Source organism: Pelophylax lessonae, assembly GCF_965119305.1.
Source record: "Pelophylax lessonae genome assembly, chromosome: 12".
Classification (NCBI taxonomy): domain Eukaryota; kingdom Metazoa; phylum Chordata; class Amphibia; order Anura; family Ranidae; genus Pelophylax; species Pelophylax lessonae.
Window position 1 is genome coordinate 219005849 of NC_138779.1, and position 23641 is coordinate 219029489.

Sequence of the window (23641 nt, forward strand, 5' to 3'; positions counted from 1 at the left end):
TGTGTTAGGATCTATACTGGTATGGACTGGGTAATGTGTTAGGATCTATACTGGTATGGATTGGGTAATGTGTTGGTATCTATACTGGTATGGACTGGGTAATGTGTTAGGATCTATACTGGTATGGACTGGATAATGTGTTAGGATCCATACTGGTCTGGACTGGGTAATGAGTTAGGATCTATACTGGTATGGACTGGGTAATGTGGAAGGATCTATACTGGTATGGACTGGGTAATGTGTTAGGATTTATACTGGTATGGACTGGGTAATGTGTTAGGATCTATACTGGTATGGACTGGGTAATGTGTTAGGATCTATACTGGTATGGATTGGGTAATGTGTTGGTATCTATACTGGTATGGACTGGGTAATGTGTTAGGATCTATACTGGTATGGACTGGATAATGTGTTAGGATCCATACTGGTCTGGACTGGGTAATGAGTTAGGATCTATACTGGTATGGACTGGGTAATGTGGAAGGATCTATACTGGTATGGACTGGGTAATGTGTTAGGATTTATACTGGTATGGACTGGGTAATGTGTTGGTATCTATACTGGTATGGACTGGGTAATGTGTTAGGATCTATACTGGTATGGACTGGATAATGTGTTAGGATCCATACTGGTCTGGACTGGGTAATGAGTTAGGATCTATACTGGTATGGACTGGGTAATGTGTTGTGATCTATACTGGTATGGACTGGGTAAGGTGTTAGGATTTATACTGGTATGGACTGGGTAATGTGTTAGGATCTATACTGGTATGGACTGGGTAATGATTCCCCTACAGAGGGCTGAATTCAAAGTCCATTTTGCTAAAATGTCATTGCAGGACCTCAGAATGGTCCTCAGTAGTCTGTTTGGCCCCCACATGCTTGTATGCATGTCTGACAACGTCGGGGGATGCTGCTAATGAGACCACTGATGGTGTCCTGGGGTATTTCCTCCCAGATCTGGACCAGGGCATCGCTGAGCTCCTGAACAGACTGAGGTTCCACCTGGAGGCATCGGATGGACCGAAACAGAATGTCCCAGAGGGGTTCTATTGGATTTAGGTCAGGTGAGTGTGGGGGCCATTCAATGGTATCAATTCCTTCATCCTCCAGGAACTGGCTGCATACTCTCACCACATGGGGCCAGGCATTGTTGTGCACCAGGAGGAACCCAGGACCCACTGCACCAGCGTAGGGTCTGACAATGGGTCCAAGGGTTTCATCCCGATACCTAATAGCAGTCAGGGTGCCATTGTCTAGCCTGTAGAGATCTGTGCGTCCCTCCATGGATTTGCCTCCCCAGACCATCACTGACCCACCACCAAACCGGTCATTGTGAACGATGTTACAGACAGCATAACGTTCTCCACGGCTTCTCCAGACCCTTTCACGTCTGTCACATGTGCTCAGGGTGACTCTGCTCTCATCTGTGAAAAGCACAGGGTGCCAATGGTGGAGCTGCCAATTCTGGTGTTCAATGGCAAATACCAATCAAGCTCCACAGTTCGGGGCAGTGAGCACAGAGCCCCCTAGAGGACGTCGGGCCCTCAGGCCATCCTCATGAAGTCTGTTTCTGATTGGTTGGTCAGAGACATTCACACCAGTGGCTGCTGGAGGTCATTTTGTAGGGCTCTGGCAGTCCTCATCCTGTTCCTCCTTGCACAAAGGAGCAGATACCGGTCCTGCTGATGGGTTAAGGACATTCTATGGCCCTGTCCAGCTCTCCTAGAGTAACTGTCTGTCTCCTGGAATCTCCTCCATGCTCCTGAGACTGTGCTGGGAGACACAGCAAACCTTCTTGGAATGGCACGTATTGATGTGCCATCCTGGAGGAGTTGGACTGCCTGTGCAACCTCTATAGGGTCCAGGTATCTCCTCATGCTACCAGTAGTGACACTGACCCCCTCTCTATAGGGTCCAGGTATGGCCTCATACTACCAGTAGTGACACTGACCCCCTCTATAGGGTCCAGGTATGGCCTCATGCTACCAGTAGTGACACTGACCCCCCTCTATAGGGTCCAGGTATCTCATACTACCAGTAGTGACACTGACCCCCCTCTATAGGGTCCAGGTATGGCCTCATACTACCGGTAGTGACACTGATCCTAGACAAATGGAAAACTAGTAAACAGTCAGAAAAGATGAGTAGAGAAAAAAATGTCAGTGGCCTCCCCCTGTAAAACCATTCCTGTTTTGGAGGTTGTCTCATTGTTGCCCATCTAGTGCACCTGTTTTTAATTTCATTAACACCAAAGCAGCAGAAACTGAATAACAACCCCCTCTGCTACCCAACTGACCAGATCAATATCCCAGGAGTTTAATTAACTTGATGCTATACTCTGATTAAAAAGCGTTCCTTTAATTTATTATTATTAGTACTAGACATTAAGCCCGTTAAATTAACGGGCGCTAGAACATATGTGGTCAAACATTTGTGCACGCACCCGCCGCTTACTCGCGCACACCCGCCGCTTCAACATTTTGGCCCGGCCGCCCGAAGTCTCTGCGCTCCAAGTCCCAACAGCTGTCCGTGGGGCACATGCGCAGTAGCGCAATCCCACGGACACAGGGACTGGACGCAGAGACACTTGTACTTTATCTAGTAAGATTATTATTATTATTATTATTATTACATTTTGACCACTAGATGGAGCTGATAAGTATTTACTTCCTATGATCATAATCGCCATCTAGTGGCCATAAAGTGTTATTGTCAGTTGTTGGCATTCGAGCGTTCTATTCCCGGTCGTCTCCAGAAGATGGTGCCATGAAAACAAGGTCAAGTGGAAGAGACTTTTTAATTATTTTTTGTGATTGGTGGAGGAGGGTTATTAGATCCGGATCGGACCTGCCGTCTTATAATTATCCCATAAGCTCCAGCTTTGGAATGTGGCACATCCGTAAAATGGAGCCAGAGGAGTAATTATGTTGGGAGTCTCTCCCAGTCACCGGTGTCGGGACGTCCTACTCCTCTCCACGTGTAACTGCTTGGGATTCCATCTACTGTAGGGCCTGCTCACACTTGCTTTGGTCTCTGAAGAGCGACCCGAATTTGGATCACTCTTCAGAGAGCATTTGTTAGGTGATACAACGCCTCCTCACTGCTTGCTTTAACCCCTTGCATGCTGCATAACTGTTGGCAGAGCAGCCCTAGTTACTGGAAGGTGTCACGTTTCGCGGGCACTATGCCCACCGAAAGCAGCAGGGGGACATCATGTGTGCACCACCCGCAGCTAAAGGGGGTAGCAGTTGGGGGAGGTAAAAGCGCAGGTTCAGCTGTGAGATTTCACCACCCCCTTCCCCCAACATCAGTGTGAACAAGCTGATTTCAACAATAGATTCCAGAATTGGAATTGAACTGATAGAGCTCGTTCACACTAGCAGTTGGGGGGGGGGGGGGGACTGGGGGGTAAAACCCCACAGCTGACCTACATTATTACCCCTCCACTCCCCCCTTTAGCTGCAGCAGCTGATGGAGGTGAACACATGCCGCAGTCACAGTGGGAGTTTAACCTCCTGCCTCTTTTGACCAGGGTCGGGACAAGGGGGGGGGGGGGGGGGCGGCTGCCCTGGGCACTTTGGTGTCATGTGAGGTGGAGGTGGGGGGGGCACCACAGGGAGATTGGGGGGGAGATTTGTGTTAGAAAGAGGAAATTAGAGGAGTCAGCTGGAGGTAAGAATGGTTCTAGGAGGGGAAATTTGGGGAGGTGTGCTAGGAGGAGGATGGGGCAACAGGATTTGTGCTAGGAGGGGAGATTTGGGGGGACTTAGTGTTGGGAAGGGGATGGGGAACAGGATTTGTGCTATGGGGGGGTATTTGGGGAAATTAGTGTTGGAAGGGAGAGTGAGGAACAGGATTTGTGCTAGGAGGAGGGATTTTGGGGAACTAGTGTTGGGGGGGGATTTGTGCTGGGGGGGGGGTTGGGGGAATTAGTCTTGGGAGGGAGAGGAAGGAACTGGATTTGTGCTATGGGGGGGGGGGGGATTTGGGGAAATTAGTGTTGGGAGGGGGAGGGAGAAACAGAATTTGTGCTAGGAGGAGGGAACAATATTTGTGCTTGGAGGGGGGATTGGGGGAATTAGTGTTGGGAGGGGGATGGGGAACAGGATTTGTGCTAGAAGGGGGACAGGGAACAGGATCTGTGCTAGGAGGGGGGAACGGTATTGGTGCTTGGAGGGGGGATTTGGGGGAATTAGTGTTGGGAGGGGGATGGGGGAACATGATTTGTGCTAGGAGGGGGGATTTGGGGGAATTGGTGTTGAGAGGGGGGTGGGGGAACAGGATTTGTGCTAGGAGGGGGGATTTGGGGGAATATGTGTTGGGAGGGGGGTGGGGGAACAGGATTTGTGCTAGGAGGGGGATGGGGAACAGAATCTGTGCTAGGACGGGGGAACAGCATTTGTGCTAGGAGGGGGGATTGGGGGGAATTAGTGTTGGGAGGGGGATGGGGAACAGGATTTGTGCTAGGAGGGGGGGATTTGGGGGAATTAGTGTTGGGAGGGGGATGGGGGAACAGGGATTATGGATAATTGGGGGGGTATCCTTGCTAGGAGGGGAACCTAATGGAGGAGAATTTTTGATTGGGGGGGGGGGGGGGTTGGGCCCAATTAGCCATTTTCCCTCCATGTGGCTCGTTAGTGTTACAAGGTCTCAGGCGTGAATGGGGGAGGTGTATTAAATTTGGTGTTATCACTCTCACTCTCATACTGGTCACTGGAAGTTCAACATGGCACCTCATGGCAAAGAACTCTCTGAAGATCTGAAAAAAAGAATTGTTGCTCTACATAAAGATGGCCTAGGCTATAAGAAGATTGCCAAGATCCTGAAACTGAGCTGCAGCACGGTGGCCAAGACCATACAGCGGTTTAACAGGACAGGTTCCACTCAGAACAGGGCTCGCCATGAGTGACCAAAGAAGTTGAGTGCACGTGCTCAGCGTCATATCCAGAGGTTGTCTTTGGGAAATAGACGTATGAGTGCTGCCAGCATTGCTGCAGAGGTTGAAGTGGTGGGGGGTCAGCCTGTCAGTGCTCAGACCATACACCGCACACTGCATCAAATTGGTCTGCATGGCTGTCATCCCAGAAGGAAGTCTCTTCTAAAGATGATGCACAAGAAAGCCCGCAAACAGTTTGCTGAAGACAAGCAGACTAAGGACATGGATTACTGGAACCATCTCCTGTGCTCTGATGAGACCAAGATAAACTTATTTGGCTCAGATGGTGTCAGGCGTGTGTGGGGGCAACCAGGTGAGGAGTACAAAGACAAGTGTGTCTTCCTACAGTAAAGCATGGTGATGGGAGTGTCATGGTCTGGGGCTGCATGAGTGCTGCCAGCACTGGGGAGCTACAGATCATTGAGGGAACCATGAATGCCAACATGTACTGTGACATACTGAAGCAGAGCATGATCCCCTCCCTTCAGAGACTGGGGGGCAGGGCAGTATTCCAACATAACGACCCCAAACACCTCCAAGATGACCACTGCCTTGCTAAAGAAGCTGAGGGTAAAGGTGATGGACTGGCCAAGCATGTCTCCAGAGCTAAACCCTATTGAGCGTCTGTGGGACATCCTCAAACAGAAGGTGGAGGAGCGCAAGGTCTCTAACATCCACCAGCTCTGTGATGTCATCATGGAGGAGGGGAAGAGGACTCCAGTGACAACCTGTGAAGCTCTGGTGAACTCCATGCCTAAGAGGGTTAAGGCAGTGCTGGAAAATAATGGCGGCCATACAAAATATTGACACTTTGGGCCCAATTTGGACATTGTCACTTAGGGGTGTACTCACTTTTGTTCCCAGCGGTTTAGACATTAATGGCTGTGTGTTGAGTTATTTTGAGGGGACAGTAAATTTACACTGTTATACAAGCTGTACACTCACTACTTTACATTGTAGCAAAGTGTCATTTCTTCAGTGTTGTCACATGAAAAGGTAGAATAAAATATTTACATAAATGTGAGGGGTGTACTTACTTTTGTGAGACACTGTGTGTACAGCCCCCCTCATCAGCCACAATCTGCTTGCATTGCATAGAGAAGCACGGAGACCCAGTGCTGACGTCACCGGGTATAAAATAAGAGATGGAATGAAAATGAAAACGTGTCACTAGCGTGTTGATGAGGGGAGGGGGGGGAGGGGGGAGGACTGGGAAAGGCAACATAAAAGCAGATTACACTTCAGCCGATACACGAGAATTGGGCGTTGCATCATCAGCTCACTTCTCAGGAAAGCCGGAGGAAGTCAGAAATACTTCATCACAGGTCAGGGGAGGAGTCCCGTCTGCGGGGGGTGGGGGGGGGGGCACCACAAATGGTCCGCACCCATCCATCCCCTGCAAGTCATAAGATGCAAAACTTCCATTGTTTAGCACCATTTAGTGACTTTGCCTATACCAAAAGACTCTGCTGCAGGCAGGAGAAAGCATTTCCTCAGTCTCCCCTCCCCCAGTGATCAGACTGTACATTGTAACTTTGTAGAAGTAGGAGGAAGAAGCATTTCCTAAGTCTCCCCTCCTCCACTGACACCAATGATCGTTTGGGGAAAAAAACCCCACACACATCGATCGATAGAATTGTTAACTGGCCGAAATGTGATCCCTGCACAGCAGGCAGAGAGAGTCTGCAGCAGGGGCTGATCTGTGTCAGACAGCACAGACCCCGGGATTTACAGTTTTTAAACTCTGAGCCGTCATCTCAGTCCAGTATGCAGATTACGACCTCGGTTGATGGCTGAACAAAGATGGTGCTGTCCTTCTGGAGAGAGAAGCAGATGAAGGCATTGTGGGGGATGGGGGGGGTTACACTGACACATTACTAAGGCTGCATTCACAGCTAAGCGTTCTGGGAAACGTGGCAAACTGCGGTGACGTTATTTTTCGGAATGGCACCCCAAATGTGGAATACAATGTCGCACATTTTGTGACGTGATAAAACGCAAAGCGCCCTTGTCGCAGCGCCAAAAAAGGTCAGTGAGCTACTTTGGTGCGTAGGGAATCCTATTCAAGTGACTGTTGCGTGCCAAATGTGCAAAAAAAAGTCTCTTTATTAGCACAGCCGGCACACAAAATCCCCATAATCTTACATTTATTTCCTATGAGCGTCAGCTCCATCTAGTGGTCATAGGGCAGTATTTAACTGAAATATCACAATGAGGAAAATACCTCCGTTTGGCCACTAGATGGGGCTGAAGATCATAGGAAATACACATATTAGACACATTATGGCGATTATTTGTGACCATTTAATACACCTCACCACTTCAACCCCCAGAAGGATTTGCCCCCTTAAGGACCAGGCCATTTTTTGCGATTCGACACTGCGTTACCTTAACGGACGATTGCGCGGTCGTGCGATGCTGTACCCAAATAAAATTGATGTCCTTTTTTCCCCACAAACAGAGCTTTCTTTTGGTGGTATTTGATCACCTGTGCGATTTTTTGTTTCTTGCACTATAAACAAAAAAGCGCGACAATTCTGAAAAAAAAATCAATATTTTTCACTTTCTGCTATATAACATTCCCAAAAAAATTAAAAATCAATTTTTTTTTACATTTTCGGCCAATTTGTTTTCTGCTACATATTTTTGGTAAAAAAAAATCGCAATAAACGTATTTTGATTGGTTTGCGCAAAAGTTATCGCATCTACTAACTACGGGAAAGATTTATGTCATTTTTATTTATTTATTTATTTATTTATTTTATTAGTAATGGCAGCAATCTGCGATTTTTTTTTTTTTTTTTTTTTTGCGGGACTGCGACATTGCGGTGGACAGATAGGACCCCTAATTGACATTTTTTGACACTTTCGGGGGTACCAGTGACATTACTTCAGTAATCATTGCTAAAAATATGCACTGTTACTGTAATAATGACACTGGCAGGGAAGGGGTTAACACTGTGGGTGATCTAGGGGTTAAATGTGAGCCTAGGGGAGTGATTCTAACTGTATGGGGGTGGGGCTTGTGAAATGACCATAGAGACCTGTGTTCCTATATAGAAGGAGGCGCTCTGTGATTATTCCAGAGAGAAGATCGGTGAGATGTGTTTACAACAGCCGACCGTCCTTCTCTCTCAGTGGGGAACAATCGCAGGTGTCAGGCAGGAATTGGAGTCCCCGCTGCCGCGTGGGAGCGGGAGCGCGCCGCTGGCGGCGTGTGCTTGCCCCCTAGCTGCAGGCGCGTGACCGACGTATACCTACGTTGGTTTGCGCAGTAGGGGCTGCCTGTAGCAGTATAACTGCGGCGGGCGGTCCTTAAGTGGTTAACTGAAATATCACAATGAGGAAAATATCTCCGTATGGCCACTAGATGGGGCTGAAGATTTTAGGAAATACACATATTGGACACATTATGGCGATTATTTACGGCAGCGCCTTAGTTTAATACACTTAACATTAAAAAAAAAGAAATCCATCTGTTGCTGGACCCGCTTCAATCATACTGTAGTCTAGACCACGGATCTCCAAACTACCGCCCTCTGGCTGTCACAATTGGAAGTGATTGGATCGGTGATCATGTGACCATTTTGATTGGCTGTCACCGTGGTCACATGACACAGAGCTGGTCCTGCTGGCTACCAATCATTAGTGGGGACTCAGAGCTGTCTCTGTGCCGGGAGCAGGGGAGTATCTACCATGAGGCAAACAAGTCATTTGCCTTGGGCAGCATTTTTCATAGGGGCGGTGCCTGTACCGCGAAGATGTGCAGCCGCAGGCATCACCCCGGGATCGTTTTTTTTTTTTAAAGCTGGCTGCTCACTACATCCTTCCTGCAGCAGACTGATGGCAAGATCTCTGCCTAGGCAAAGTCACTGACTGGAACTCAGGGACAGGGCCGTCTTACCACATTGGGCACGCTGGGCAGTTGTCCGGGAGACCCACTTGCCCAGCGACCCAGCCCCAGTCAAGCATTAGTCCCGACTCCCGTGTGCATCACACTGCATCAACTCTGCATGCTTCCTTCAGCGCCGGTCCTCACACTCTCTCTGCCTGCAGTCCCAGACAGCAGTACCCACCAGCAGTACCAGCCAGCAGTATCCACCAGCAGTACTAACCAGAAGTATTAGCCAGCAGTACTAACCAGTAGTACCCGCCAGCAGTACCAGCCAGCAGTACCCACCTGCAGTAGCTGCCAGCAGTATCCACAGCAGTACCCACCAGCAGTACCAAATGGCTGTACCAGCCAGCAGTACCACCAGCAATACCCCCAGCAGTACCAGCCAGCAATACCCACAGCAGTAGCAGCCAGCAGTACCGACCAGCAGTACCAAGCAGCAGTACTCTTTAGCAGTACCAGCCAGCAGTAACCACCAGCAGTACCAGCCAGCAGTACCCACCAGCAGTACCAGTCAGCAATACCTGCCTGCAGTACCCACCAGCAGTACTAGCCAGCAGTACCCGCCAGCAGTAGCAGCCAGCAGTGAGTCACATGTGCTAGAGGTGCACCTAGCCCCCAGCACATAACTGTATATATCCCAGCATGTGCAGTGTTTCTGACTCCTCCCACCAGGACCACTTCAAATCACTGAAGTGATCATGGTGGTTAGAGTGTTTCTTTAATATCTCAGAAGTAATCCTCTGTGTACTGATTCCATTTCCTTTCATCATCCTCTAGTTGTGTTAAATTGGTTGGAGGAGGGGGGGGCCACCATTATTTTTTGCAGGTTGAGATATCGGAGTCCCGATTCCCATGTGCATATTTATTTATTTATTTTTTAGTCATTTTTTAAAATATTTATTAATTTAATGTTTAAACACTGATTTTGTTGGCGGTACCAATAAATATGGCCTCATCGATAATGCTCTTAAGATGGCACTGCTCAGGGACGGCTTTTTTAATGATAAAAGGTGGAGCTTAAATCAGGAATTTATTCCTGCAGACTTGCACTTTAAATAAATCTGCTGCTTTGTACAGTATTATGAAGTGTGCCGTTGGCAGCCATTACTGTGCCAGTCCTGGAGAGCTCCCGCCTTCCTCCCCTCCCTCTTCTACAATAATTATTGTATTTGGCATCACGCCACGTCCTCGCTACACCCCGGAGAGAAGAAAATCCTCAACTTCTACAGATGAAATGTAAGGAGGCTTCATCATCCACACATGACACACTCCGAGAGGACGCAGCCTGTGTGACCTGCTCTGCTGGTGACACTAATGACCCCCCTCCCCTCCTACTGAGGTCACCTCACCCTATAAACTGACACAAGGCGACAATTGTCACTATACAAAGTGTCATCGTTGAGGACAACATGACTGAGAGGAGAACCATCCGTCTGTCCAACACCAGCCCCATGTATGAGGTGTGCGTGGTGGGAGAGGAGATCGCCATCGATGTCTACAGGTATGCTTTTATACTGATCGATAACCATCAGTATCTACAGGTATTCATCTATACTGATCAATACCCATATATATCTACAGGTATTCATTTATACTGCTCAATAGCCTTCAGTAGCTACAGGAATTTATTTATACTCATATATTTCAACAAAAGTGGGCATGCGCTGTCCCTTTAAAGTGTAAAAATGCTAATGTGCATACCATAAACTTATATCATATGCTAATAGTATACTATGAGAAGGTACTAATAGTTCTTCATTCATTTATATTCATCAATAACTATCATTAACTACAGGTATTCATTTATACTCATCAACAGCCATCCCTATATACAATGTATTCATATATCTACATGTATTTATTTACACTGATCAATAACCATCGGTATCTACAGGTATTCATTTATACTGATCAATACCCATCATTATCTACAGGTATTCTTTTATACTGATCAATACCCATCATTATATACAGGTATTCTTTTATACTGATCAATACCCATCAGTATCTACAAGTATTCATCTATACTAATCAATAACCATCAGTATCTACAGGTATTCATCTATACTGATCAATACCCATAGATATCCACAGGTATTTATTTATACTCATCAATAACCATCAGTATCTACATGTATTTGTTTAAACTCAACAATAACTATCAGCAACTACAGGTATTAATTTATACTGATCAACACCCATCAGTATCTACATGTATTTATTTATACTGATCAATAACTATCAGTATCTACAGGTATTCATCTATACTGATCAATACCCATCAGTATCTACATGTATTTATTTATACTGATCAATAACTATCAGTATCTACAGGTATTCATCTATACTGATCAATACCCATCAGTATCTACATGTATTTATTTATACTGATCAATAACCATCAGTATCTATATTTACCCTGATCGATAACCATCAGTATCTACATGTATTTATTTACCCTGATCGATAACCATCAGTATCTACATGTATTTATTTATACTGATCAATAACCATCAGTATCTAATAACATCAGTATCTACAGGTAATCATTTATACTGATCAATACCCATAGATATCTACAGGTACTCATTTATACTCATCAATAACTATCAGTATCTATATGTACTTATTTATATTGATCAACACCCATCAGTATCTACATGTATTTATTTACCCTGATCGATAACCATCAGTATCTATATTTACCCTGATCGTTAACCATCAGTATCTACATGTATTTATTTATACTGATCAATAACCATCAGTATCTATATGTACTTATTTATATTGATTAACACCCATCAGTATCTACATGTATTTATTTACCCTGATCGATAACCATCAGTATCTACATGTATTTATTTACCCTGATCGATAACCATCAGTATCTACATGTATTTCTTTATACTGATCAATAACCATCAGTATCTAATAACATCAGTATCTACAGGTAATCATTTATACTGATCAATACCCATAGATATCTACAGGTAATCATTTATACTGATCAATACCCATAGATATCTACAGGTACTCATTTATACTGATCAATACCCATAGATATCTACAGGTAATCATTTATACTGATCAATACCCATAGATATCTACAGGTACTCATTTATACTGATCAATACCCATAGATATCTACAGGTAATCATTTATACTGATCAATACCCATAGATATCTACAGGTACTCATTTATGCTCATCAATAACTATCAGTATCTATATGTACTTATTTATATTGATCAATACCCATCAGTATCTACAGGTATTCATTTATACTCATCAATAACTATCCAAAAGAATGGGGATGATTTGACTTCCCTAAAGTAAGTAGAAAGCTAGAAATGTATCTCCTTCCTATATATCCCATAATAGTCTCCTATATACAGGGATCACTCTCCTATGTATACTCTGTGTGATGACGTCATCTCTGATTGTATTTGGGAAGTTTGAGGTTCAGGCGCCCCCCCCCCCCCCCCCCTCATTCGCTGAGGAATGACTCCCATCCTCTGCAGGATTTCTGCATTTCCCTTCCTCTGTATAAATTGATTATTATTGATTATTATATTTTCATTATATTGGAATTGTAATGTATGAAGACGGATCTGCGCCATCCTGAAAACTTTCATCTAAGTGCCGGATTCTCCACCATTACACCTCTCCTCTCCTCTCCTCTCCTCTCCTCATTTCTTCCTTCTGCTCTGGTAAAGAATAACTGAGGGCAAAACTTTTTTTGTTTAGTTTTGGAAAGAGTTGAAGAGGGTTTAGAAAACTTTTTTTATTGCTGTTTTTTTGTCTGTTTTTATTGCTGTTTTGAGTTAAAAAAACAATATTTTTCACATTCTGCCATATAACATTCCCAATAAAAAAAAAAAAAATCTAATTTTCATCATTTTAGGCCAATTTGTATTCTGCTACATATTTTTGGTAAAAAAAAAAAAAAAATCCCAATAAGTGTATATTGATTGGTTTACGCAAAATTTATCGCGTCTACAAACTATATGAAAGATTTATGTCATTTTTACTTATTTATTTTTTTTACTAGTAATGGCGGCGATCTGCGATTTTTTAGCGGGGCTGCGACATTGCGGCGGACAGATCGGACCCCTAACTGACATTATTGACACTTTTGGGGGGGACCAGTGACATTACTACAGTAATCAGTGCTACAAATGTGCACTGTCACTGTACTAATGACACTGGCAGGGAAGGGGTTAACACCAGGGGCGATCAAAGAGCCATATTTTGCGATTCGGCACTGCGTTACTTTAACTGACAATTGCGCGGTCATGCGACGCTGTTCCCAAATAAAATTGATGTCCTTTGTTTCTCACAAACAGAGCTTTCTTTTGGTGGTATTTGATCACCTGTGCGATTTTTTTATTTTTTCCGCTTTAAACAAAAAAAAGAGACAATTCTAAAAAAAAAAAAAAATTATATATATATTTTTCCCTTTCTGCTATATATCATTCACAATAAAAAAAATAAATAAAAATTAATTTTTTCATCATTTTAGGCCAATTTGTATTCTGCTACATATTTAAAATCCCAATAAGTGTATATTGATTGGTTTGCGCAAAAGTGAAAGATTTATGTAATTTTTTACTTATTTTATTTTTTTTTTTTACTAGTAATGGCGGAGATCAGCGATTTTTAGTGGGACTGCGACATTGCGGCGGACAGATCGGACCCCTAACTGACATTTTTGACGCTTTTGGGTGGACCAGTGAATATTACTACAGTAATCAGTGCTAAAAATGTGCACTGTCACTGTACTAGTGACACTGGCAGGGAAGGGGTTAACACCAGGGGCGATCAAAGGGCCATTTTTTGCACTAGGAAACTGCGTTACTTTATCTGACAATTGCGCGGTCGTGCGACGCTGTACTCAAAAAAAAAAAACTGTCCTTTTTTTCGCCACATAGATTATATTATATTTTCCACATATAGAGCTTTCCTTTGGTGGTATTTGATCACCTCTGCAGTTTTTTATTTTTTGCGCTGTAAATAAAAAAAAAGTTTTGAAAAAAACAAAAAAAATATTTTTTACTTTCTGCTATAAAACACATCCAATAAAAAAAAAACGTAAAAGATATAATTTCTTCAGTATTTAGGCCAATTTGTATTCTGCTACATATTTTTAGTAAAAAAAAAAAAAAAAAAAATCCCTATAAGCGTATGTTGATTGGTTTGTGCAAAAGTTGTAGCATCTACAAACAATGGGATATATTTATAGAATTTTATTTCTTTATTTTTTTTACTAGTAATGGCGGTGATCAGTAATGGCGGTGATCAGTAATGGCGGTGATCAGTGACTTATAGCGGGACTGCGATATTGCGGTGATCTGCCTTGTTTACATAGGCAACTCCATATTAATGGGCATTGGGGAGGAAGGTGCAACTCCATATTAATGGCCTTGGAGGACGAAGGGGCAACTCCATATTAATGGCCATTGGGGAAGGAGGGGCAACTCCATATTAATGGCCTTTGGGGAAGGAGGGGCAACTCCATATTAATGGCCTTTGGGGAAGGAGGGGCAACTCCATATTAATGGCCATTGGGGAGGAAGGTGCAAATCCATAGTAATGGCCTTGGAGGACAAAGGGGCAACTCCATAGTAATGGCCATTAAGGAAGGAGAGGCAACTCAATATTATCGGCCATTGGGGAAGGCGGGGCAACTCCATATTAATGGCCATTGGGGAGGAAGGTGCAAATCCATAGTAATGGACATGGAGGAAAGAGGGGCAACTCCATATTAAAGGCCATTGGGAAGGAAGGTGCAACTCCATAGTAATGGCTTTGGAGGACGAAGGGGCAACTCCATAGTAATAGCCATGAAGGAAGGAGGGGCAACTCAATATTAATGGCCATTGGGGAAGGCGGGGCAACTCCATATTAATGGCTATAGGGGAGGAACTCTATAGTAATGGCCATGGAGGAAGGAGGGGCAACACCATATCAATGGCCATGGGGTATGAAGGAGGGGCAACACCATATCAATGGCCATGGGGGAGGAAGGAGGGGCAACTCCATATCAATGGCCATGGGGGAGGAAGGAGGGGCAACTCTATATTAATGGCCAAGGAGGAAGGAGGGGCAACGTCATATTAATGGCCGGGGAGGGAAGGAGGAGCAACTCCATAAAAATCACCATGGAGGAAGGAGGGCAGCTCCGTATTAATGGCCATGGGGGAGGAAGGGGAAACTCCATATTAATGGCCATGTAGGAAGGAGGGGCAACTCTATATTAATGGCCATGGAGGAAGGAGGGGAGACTCTATATTAATGGCCATGGAGGAAGGAGGGGCAACGTCATATTAAAGGCTGGGGAGGGAAGGAGGAGCAACTCCATATTAATCACCATGGAGGAAGTAGGGGCAACACCATATTAATGGCCATGGGGGAGGAAGAGCAACTCCATAGTAATGGCCATGGAGGAAGGAGGGGCAACCCTATATTAATGGCCATTGGGGAAGGAGGAGCAACTTCAAATTAATGGCCATTGAGGAAGGAGGGGCAACTTCATATTAATGGCCATTGGGGAAGGAGGGGCAACTCCATATTAATGGCTACAGGGGAGGAACTCTATATTAATGGCCATGGAGGAAGGAGGGGCAGCACCATATCAATGGCCATGGGTGAGGAAGGGGCAACTCCATATTATTGGCCATGGAGGAAGGAGGGGCAGCACCATATCAATGGCCATGGGTGAGGAAGGGGCAACTCCATATTATTGGCCATGGAGGAAGGAGGGGCAACATCATATTAATGGCCAGGGAGGGAAGGAGGAGCAACTCCATAATAATCACCATGGAGAAAGGAGGGACAACTCCATATTAATGGCCATGGGGGAGGAAGGGGCAACTCCATATTATTCCCCATGGAGCGAGGAAGGTGCAACTCTATATAATTGGCAATGGAGGACGGAGGGGCAACTGAATAATAATGGCCATGGAGGAAGGAGGGGCAAATCCATATTAATGGCCTTTGGGGAAGGAGGAGCGACTCCATATTAATGGCTATAGGGGAGGAACTTTATATTAATGGCCATGGAGGAAGGAGGGGCAATACCATATCAATGGCCATTAATGGCCATGGAGGAAGGAGGGGCAACGTCAAATTAATGACCGGGGAGGGAAGGAGGAACAACTCCATAATAATCACCATGGAGGAAGCAGGGGCAACTCCATATTAATGGCCATGGCCATGGGGGAGGAAGAGGCAACTCCATATTATTTGCCATGGAGGGAGGAAGGTGCAACGCCATATAATTGGCCATGGAGGAAGGAGGGGCAACTCCATTTTAATGGATGGCACGGTTTGAAATCTGATGTCCAATAGACTATCTATACCCATATAGGTTATGGATGACATCGATAGATGGACCTTATTTTTAGCTGTAGAACCATCTCTTTCTTCTACAATAGAAGGTTCAATAATCTATTGTGGAAAACCAATCTTTTCCTTTATAGGTGAAGGCCAGAGAATTTGGATGAGCTGTTTTTGGTAATCGGAATATGGTGGGAATTACGTAAAACAATTCCAAGGAAAGAAGACGGAGTTGTTGTGGTCAGTCGGCTCTGGAGAATGAGGTCACCATACTGGGGACAATGATATAAAGGTTGTTGGTTGAGGCTGTGTAAATTTCTCTTGAAGTTGCTCCATCACATGATATCTATCGGGGTAATAGATCTGGATGTAATAAACACCATCGGACAGTTTAAGATGTAAACCCAATTACTTATATCCCAAATATGTCATCTTTAACATCTTAATGTCACTTACAAAGGCAGAATTTTTAAATCTTCAATAAAATAACTCCCACAGATCCCACCATGAGGGTCCTTGTTCAGGCACTTCCTGTCATTGGGTGACAACGCTCTGTCCCTGTCTGAAAATTTTAGTTCTTTATTATAATTTATTGGATATTATTTCTTGCCGGAAAAGTCCTCGGCCTTCCCGGAAGCCTCCTGTGGCCGGTCTCTCTCTATGCAATCAATCTTGATTTTCCTCATTCTACATATTTCAGGTTCCAGCAGTATGACCCTCCACATTGCTGGGTGACTCAGTCCATCCATAGTGGGCGTAGCCTGACAACTTGTCAGTCAGATATATAGCGCAGAGTACAGAGGCTGGACTCCGCCCCCTGCGGCTGCACCTGTCCTCTGTATTGATGGAGGCTTTGTAGGCGATGATCATATTAAGGTGATATCATCTGTCACCTGTCCTCCACCTGATTTAATGCATGACAGTAATTTTATTAAAAATGAGTTGACTTTAAATGGAAGTTTGGTTATAGTCCTGAGCCCGCATAACGTATCATGTGTTAGGGCAGTCTCTTCATTTAAATAGGCTGCCACAACGCCACGCTGAACTTGTTGCTACTGGAGTTTGTTCTTTTTTTTTTTTCCTAGTCCAGCATGCAGAGCATTTATTGCTGTGTTATTTTCTAGTCCAGCATGCAGAGCATTTATTGGTGTTGCCCCTTTTTTCTTTTTTTCTTTTTTTTTTTTGTAGTCCAGCATGCAGAGCATTCATTGGTGTTATTTTCTAGTCCAGCATGCAGAGCATTTATTGGTGTGTTATTTTCTGGTCCAGCATGCAGAGCATTCATTGGTGTGTTATTTTCTAGTCCAGCATGCAGAGCATTTATTGGTGGGTTATTTTCTAGTCCAGCATGCAGAGCATTTATTGGTGTGTTATTTTCTAGTCCAGCATGCAGAGCATTCATTGGTGTGTTATTTTCTAGTCCAGCATGCAGAGCATTCATTGGTGTGTTATTTTCTAGTCCAGCATGCAGAGCATTCATTGGTGGGTTATTTTCTAGTCCAGCATGCAGAGCATTTATTGGTGTGTTATTTTCTAGTCCAGCATGCAGAGCATTTATTGCTGTGTTATTTTCTAGTCCAGCATGCAGAGCATTTATTGCTGTGTTATTTTCTAGTCCAGCATGCAGAACATTTATTGCTGTGTTATTTTCTAGTCCAGCATGCAGAGCATTTATTGGTGTGTTATTTTCTAGTCCAGCATGCAGAGCATTTGTTGGTGTGTTATTTTCTAGTCCAGCATGCAGAGCATTTGTTGGTGTGTTATTTTCTAGTCCAGCATGCAGAACATTTATTGGTGTGTTATTTTCTAGTCCAGCATGCAGAGCATTTATTGCTGTGTTATTTTCTAGTCCAGCATGCAGAGCATTTATTGGTGTGTTATTTTCTAGTCCAGCATGCAGAGCATTTATTGCTGTGTTATTTTCTAGTCCAGCATGCAGAGCATTTATTGCTGTGTTATTTTCTAGTCCAGCATGCAGAACATTTATTGCTGTGTTATTTTCTAGTCCAGCATGCAGAGCATTTATTGCTGTGTTATTTTCTAGTCCAGCATGCAGAACATTTATTGCTGTGTTATTTTCTAGTCCAGCATGCAGAGCATTTGTTGCTGTTTTATTTTCTAGTCCAGCATGCAGAGCATTTATTGGTGTTTTATTTTCTAGTCCAGCATGCAGAGCATTTATTGTTGTGTTATTTTCTAGTCCAGCATGCAGAGCATTTATTGGTGTGTTATTTTCTAGTCCAGCATGCAGAGCATTTGTTGGTGTGTTATTTTCTAGTCCAGCATGCAGAACATTTATTGGTGTGTTATTTTCTAGTCCAGCATGCAGAGCATTTATTGCTGTGTTATTTTCTAGTCCAGCATGCAGAGCATTTATTGGTGGGTTATTTTCTAGTCCAGCATGCAGAGAATTCATTGGTGTGTTATTTTCTAGTCCAGCATGCAGAGCATTCATTGGTGGGTTATTTTCTAGTCCAGCATGCAGAGCATTTATTGGTGTGTTATTTTCTAGTCCAGCATGCAGAGCATTTATTGCTGTGTTATTTTCTAGTCCAGCATGCAGAGCATTTATTGCTGTTTTATTTTCTAGTCCAGCATGCAGAGCATTTATTGCTGTTTTATTTTCTAGTCCAGCATGCAGAGCATTTATTGGTGTGTTATTTTCTAGTCCAGCATGCAGAGCATTTATTGCTGTTTTATTTTCTAGTCCAGCATGCAGAGCATTTATTGGTGTTTTATTTTCTAGTCCAGCATGCAGAGCATTTATTGTTGTGTTATTTTCTAGTCCAGCATGCAGAGCATTTATTGGTGGGTTATTTTCTAGTCCAGCATGCAGAGCATTCATTGGTGTGTTATTTTCTAGTCCAGCATGCAGAGCATTCATTGGTGGGTTATTTTCTAGTCCAGCATGCAGAGCATTTATTGGTGTGTTATTTTCTAGTCCAGCATGCAGAGCATTTATTGCTGTGTTATTTTCTAGTCCAGCATGCAGAGCATTTATTGCTGTGTTATTTTCTAGTCCAGCATGCAGAACATTTATTGGTGTGTTATTTTCTAGTCCAGCATGCAGAGCATTTATTGCTGTGTTATTTTCTAGTCCAGCATGCAGAACATTTATTGCTGTGTTATTTTCTAGTCCAGCATGCAGAGCATTTGTTGGTGTGTTATTTTCTAGTCCAGCATGCAGAGCATTTATTGCTGTTTTATTTTCTAGTCCAGCATGCAGAGCATTTATTGTTGTGTTATTTTCTAGTCCAGCATGCAGAGCATTTATTGGTGTGTTATTTTCTAGTCCAGCATGCAGAGCATTTGTTGGTGTGTTATTTTCTAGTCCAGCATGCAGAGCATTTATTGGTGTGTTATTTTCTAGTCCAGCATGCAGAGCATTTATTGCTGTGTTATTTTCTAGTCCAGCATGCAGAACATTTATTGGTGTGTTATTTTCTAGTCCAGCATGCAGAACATTTATTGGTGTTATTTTCTAGTCCAGCATGCAGAGCATTTATTGGTGTGTTATTTTCTAGTCCAGCATGCAGAGCATTTATTGGTGTTTTATATTTCTAGTCAAATATGCAGAGCATTTATTAGTGCTGCTTTTTTTTTCTTAGTCCAGCATGCAAAGCATTTATTTGTGTTCTTCTTCTTCTTCTTTCATTAGTGGCTCTTTTGTGTTACCTGAGCTGTTTATCTCTCTTATCTTTACCTTAAGGCTCCGTTCACATGTTAGCGTATGGATCGCGGGCAGAACCGCTGCGATTCCGCCCGCGATCCGGAGATTATTGCAAATCGATTATTGCCGAATCGCGGTAATGTCGCGCAAAAAAAAATCTCGGGACGCATTACGCCCAAAAAAGTACAAGAGCTTCTTTGTAGCGTATTGCGTCCCGCGATTTTTTTTTTTGCACGATGTTACCGCGATTCGGTAGGCGGAAATCGCGGCAACATCGCTCAGCGTTTGGGGGGCTATTGCAAATCAACGGGCAACGCACAGGCGTCCCGCGATTTGCAATAATCACCGGATCGCGGGCGGAATCGCGGCGGTTCTGCCCGCGATCCATACGCTAACATGTGAACGGAGCCTAAAGAGGAAGTAAAGTCCCCCAAAAAAAACAAGGAAAAAAAAAGCCCTGTAAAGAGAGAGGCATAATGAGCTAGTATGCATCGCATACTAGCTCATGATGTAGTACTTACCTTAAAACGAAGCCCCCGCCGTGTCGCCACCTCAGCGACAGGACGGCGACATGTCCGGCCGTCCTGCTTCCGGGTTCCCGTCCTCCGGCCATCTGATTGGTCGGAGGCGCGATTACATCACTCCCGCGCCTGCGCGCGGGAGCCGCCGTTCACGGCACTGAGCTCTGAAGGAACGGCACGGGTGGCCGTTCCTTCAGAGCGCATGCGCCGATGACATGCGCATGCGCCGATGACGTCATCGGCAGTATGCACTCTAAATATCTCCTAAACGGTGCAAGTTTGGGAGATATTTATAGCACCTATAGGTAAGCCTTAATATAGCCTTACCTATAGGTAAAAGTTTGTGAGGTGGGTTTACAACCTCTTTAAACCCATATTGATGGGTAAAGTATGAATATATAATGGATTATATCGCCAATGTTTTTTCTCTTGTATATATTGTTTTTGGAACATTTTGTATCATTATTTTTACAATTTGTTGGATTTTTTTTGTAACAAAAGTTTTTGATTGCTAAGCAATAATAAGAACATGGTATTGAATTGGTTGATTAGCCTGCTGACACCCCTCCATGGGGGAGGGTCTGGCTAGGTATAAATTACCAGTTCATAGATGAAACAAATGGGCTTTGAAAAAGAACAATTTGTGTTTGAAACGCGTAAGCCGTTCCTCCCTTGCTTGTACATGTAGTGCTCTTTATGTTCTTCATGGTTTTATGTGAATAAAGGCATTTGGATCTCAGTTTGGTGAACAGCCATCAAGGGAGGACTGGGCCAGGGGGAAGGGGGGCAATTGCCCCCTGGGCTGCTCTGATGCCCCGCAAAAAGGCTGCACCGCTTCTGCCATAGACAAGCCTAAAATTCCCCACCACTGACCTACTGAGGATGAAGACAAGGACAGAGTGCAGGCCTCCCCCCCCCCCCCCCCAGCATGGATGGTGTAAACTGTGTGAGCAGAGTCCGGTTCCATGCCCCACTGGAGACTCTCAAACCCCCCCCCCCCCCGCCAGCCCCGAGTTCGGTGAGTGAGTAGAGAGTACCCAGAGTGGAGCTTCAAATGGGGGTCAGGAGAAAGCCGGGAAGAGAAAGTGGTAGGGCGGCCGAGTCGCTGCACCATGGGCCTCTGGTTTGTACTTGCCCTCTGGGCCAAAAGTTGCCAGTCAGCCCCTGCAGCCATCCGGCTTTTCCTCTTCATCATTGCTGCACTTGTTGTGCTGAGCTTTGCGTATGCTGGGCTGCATTGCATGAGCATTGAGAAGGTGTGCTGGGGTGCCATCCATAATGAAATGAATGGGGGCACGATGGTGTATATTGGGTGTATATTGGTTGCAGAACAACAGCCTTAGATGTATGAGTGAATCAAATCGGCTTGATACAATTAGCATTAGGCTAGATTCACATATTTGGATCGTGTGCAAAATCGCGCACTTTCCCGGCACGCACAGAAACGCGCTGCCCTTTAGCAGACGTGTGGAGGTGCCATTATTTCTTAATACCACCCCAATGCATTTGCTAACATGTGTGTTTTTGTATGCACCCAGGGCCGCCATCACGGGGGGGGGGGGGGGGGGGCGGATGTGACGGACAGTCCATACACATGCAGAGGGCCCGGGTGTCCAGAGGTCCCCAACCATAGCTGGAGCCCCCCCCCCCCCAGGCTGCTTTGGCTGCTGTGAGGGGCTACCTTCCATGTCCAGCCCGGCCAATTCAACAGGGAAGCAAGGGGGATGGGCGGACATAGAGAGGAGACTCTGGGCACTGTGATCTGCAGGACGTAGCAGTTTAAAAAAAAAAAAAAAAAATTCCCCAGACAATCAGACTATTTCGTTCTTTTCCGGTGTCGGTGTAGTAATCTCCTGTGCCAGACGAGTACATTACAGTCCCGGCATCTGGACCTATATCAATCTGTCTGGCAGGTCAGGACTGTAATTTACTCGTCTGATATAGGAGATTTATTCACCGGCATCTGAAAGTGAAGAAATAGTCCGCTTGGCAAGGGAACGTTTTTTTTTTTTTTAAATTGCTACGGCCTGCAGATCGCGGTGCCCAGAGTCTCCTCTCTGCCCCCTCCCACCCCTCTTCCTTTTGGGGGATTCCTCTGACTGGGATGGCTGTGTGTACTGGGAGGGGGTCTTCCATCTGAAAGATGTAGAGGTGCCCATTAGCAGGACCTGGCTGTGTGTGTTGAATATGCCATCTTTTAAGAATTGCTATATGGTCATGTCTCTTTGCTGGATTGGGCAGTCTCTTTGCTGGACTGGACTCTCTTTGCTAGACTGGGCTGTCTCTTTGCTGGATTGGACCGTCTCTTTGCTGGACTGGGATGTCTCTTTGCTAGACTGGGATGTCTCTTTGCTGGACTGGGACATCTCTTTGCTATATTGGACTGTCTCTTTGCTGGGTTTTGATATCTCTTTGCTGGATTGGGTCATCTTTTTGCTGAATAAATGGAGATGTCTCTTTGGTGAATACATGAGGATGTCTCTTTGCCGAATGTGTGGAGTTGTCTCTTTGCTGAATTTATGGGGATGTCTCTTTTGCTGGATTGGGCTGTCTATTTTCTGAATATACAGGGATTTCTCTTTGCTGAATACATGGGGATGTCTCTTTGCTGAATACATGGGGATGTCTCTTTGCTGGATTGGGCCGTCTCTTTGCTGAATACATGGGGATGTCTCTTTGCTGAATACATGGGGATGTCTCTTTGCTGAATACATGGGGATGTCTCTTTGCTGGATTGGGCCGTTTCTTTGCTGAATATATGGGGATGTCTCCTTTCTGAATATATGTTGAAGTCTTTTTGCTGGTTTGGACCGTCTATTTGCTGAATATGTGGAGTTGTCTCTTTGCTGAATTTATGGGGATGTCTCTTTGCTGGATTGGGCCATCCCTTTGCTGAATATATGGAGATGTCTCTTTGCTGAATACATGGGGATGTCTCTTTGCTGGATATTCAGGGATGTCTCTTTGCTGATTATACTTTTAATTTTCATACAGTAGGAGTGGTAAAACAAAAGTGGGTGCACTGAAGGACTTGGTGGGGCGGCCAGTGGGTGGATTCGATGGGGCGGCCAGTGGGCGGGCCCTGTGAAATGTTGGTGGTCGGGAGGGGGGGGGGCATGGTGCCACAGCAGTGCAGTGCAATTTTGCAAAAGTGTCAGGCACAGGGCAGGCCAATGAAATGAATGGGCGGTCCTATGTGCGGTAAGGTGGGGGTGCTCCGTCACACCTGTATAGTGCGAACAGCCTTGGAGTGTTTAGGAGCCCCTTCATTGCACGC

At 44.8% G+C, this 23641-nt stretch overlaps 1 protein-coding gene across 1 annotated transcript in view; it reads left to right on the forward strand.

The window, feature by feature from the left end:
* Nucleotides 1-10068: 10068 nt before the first annotated feature.
* The window catches only part of LOC309567934 (protein-arginine deiminase type-1-like), a 57659-nt gene continuing 44086 nt past the window's right edge, over nucleotides 10069-23641 (forward strand). Inside the window, exon 1 of the mRNA XM_082273483.1 lies at nucleotides 10069-10337. Within this exon, the coding sequence (XP_082129609.1) occupies nucleotides 10246-10337 (92 nt within the window). The 5' untranslated portion in view covers nucleotides 10069-10245. The remainder of the gene's footprint in view (nucleotides 10338-23641) is intronic.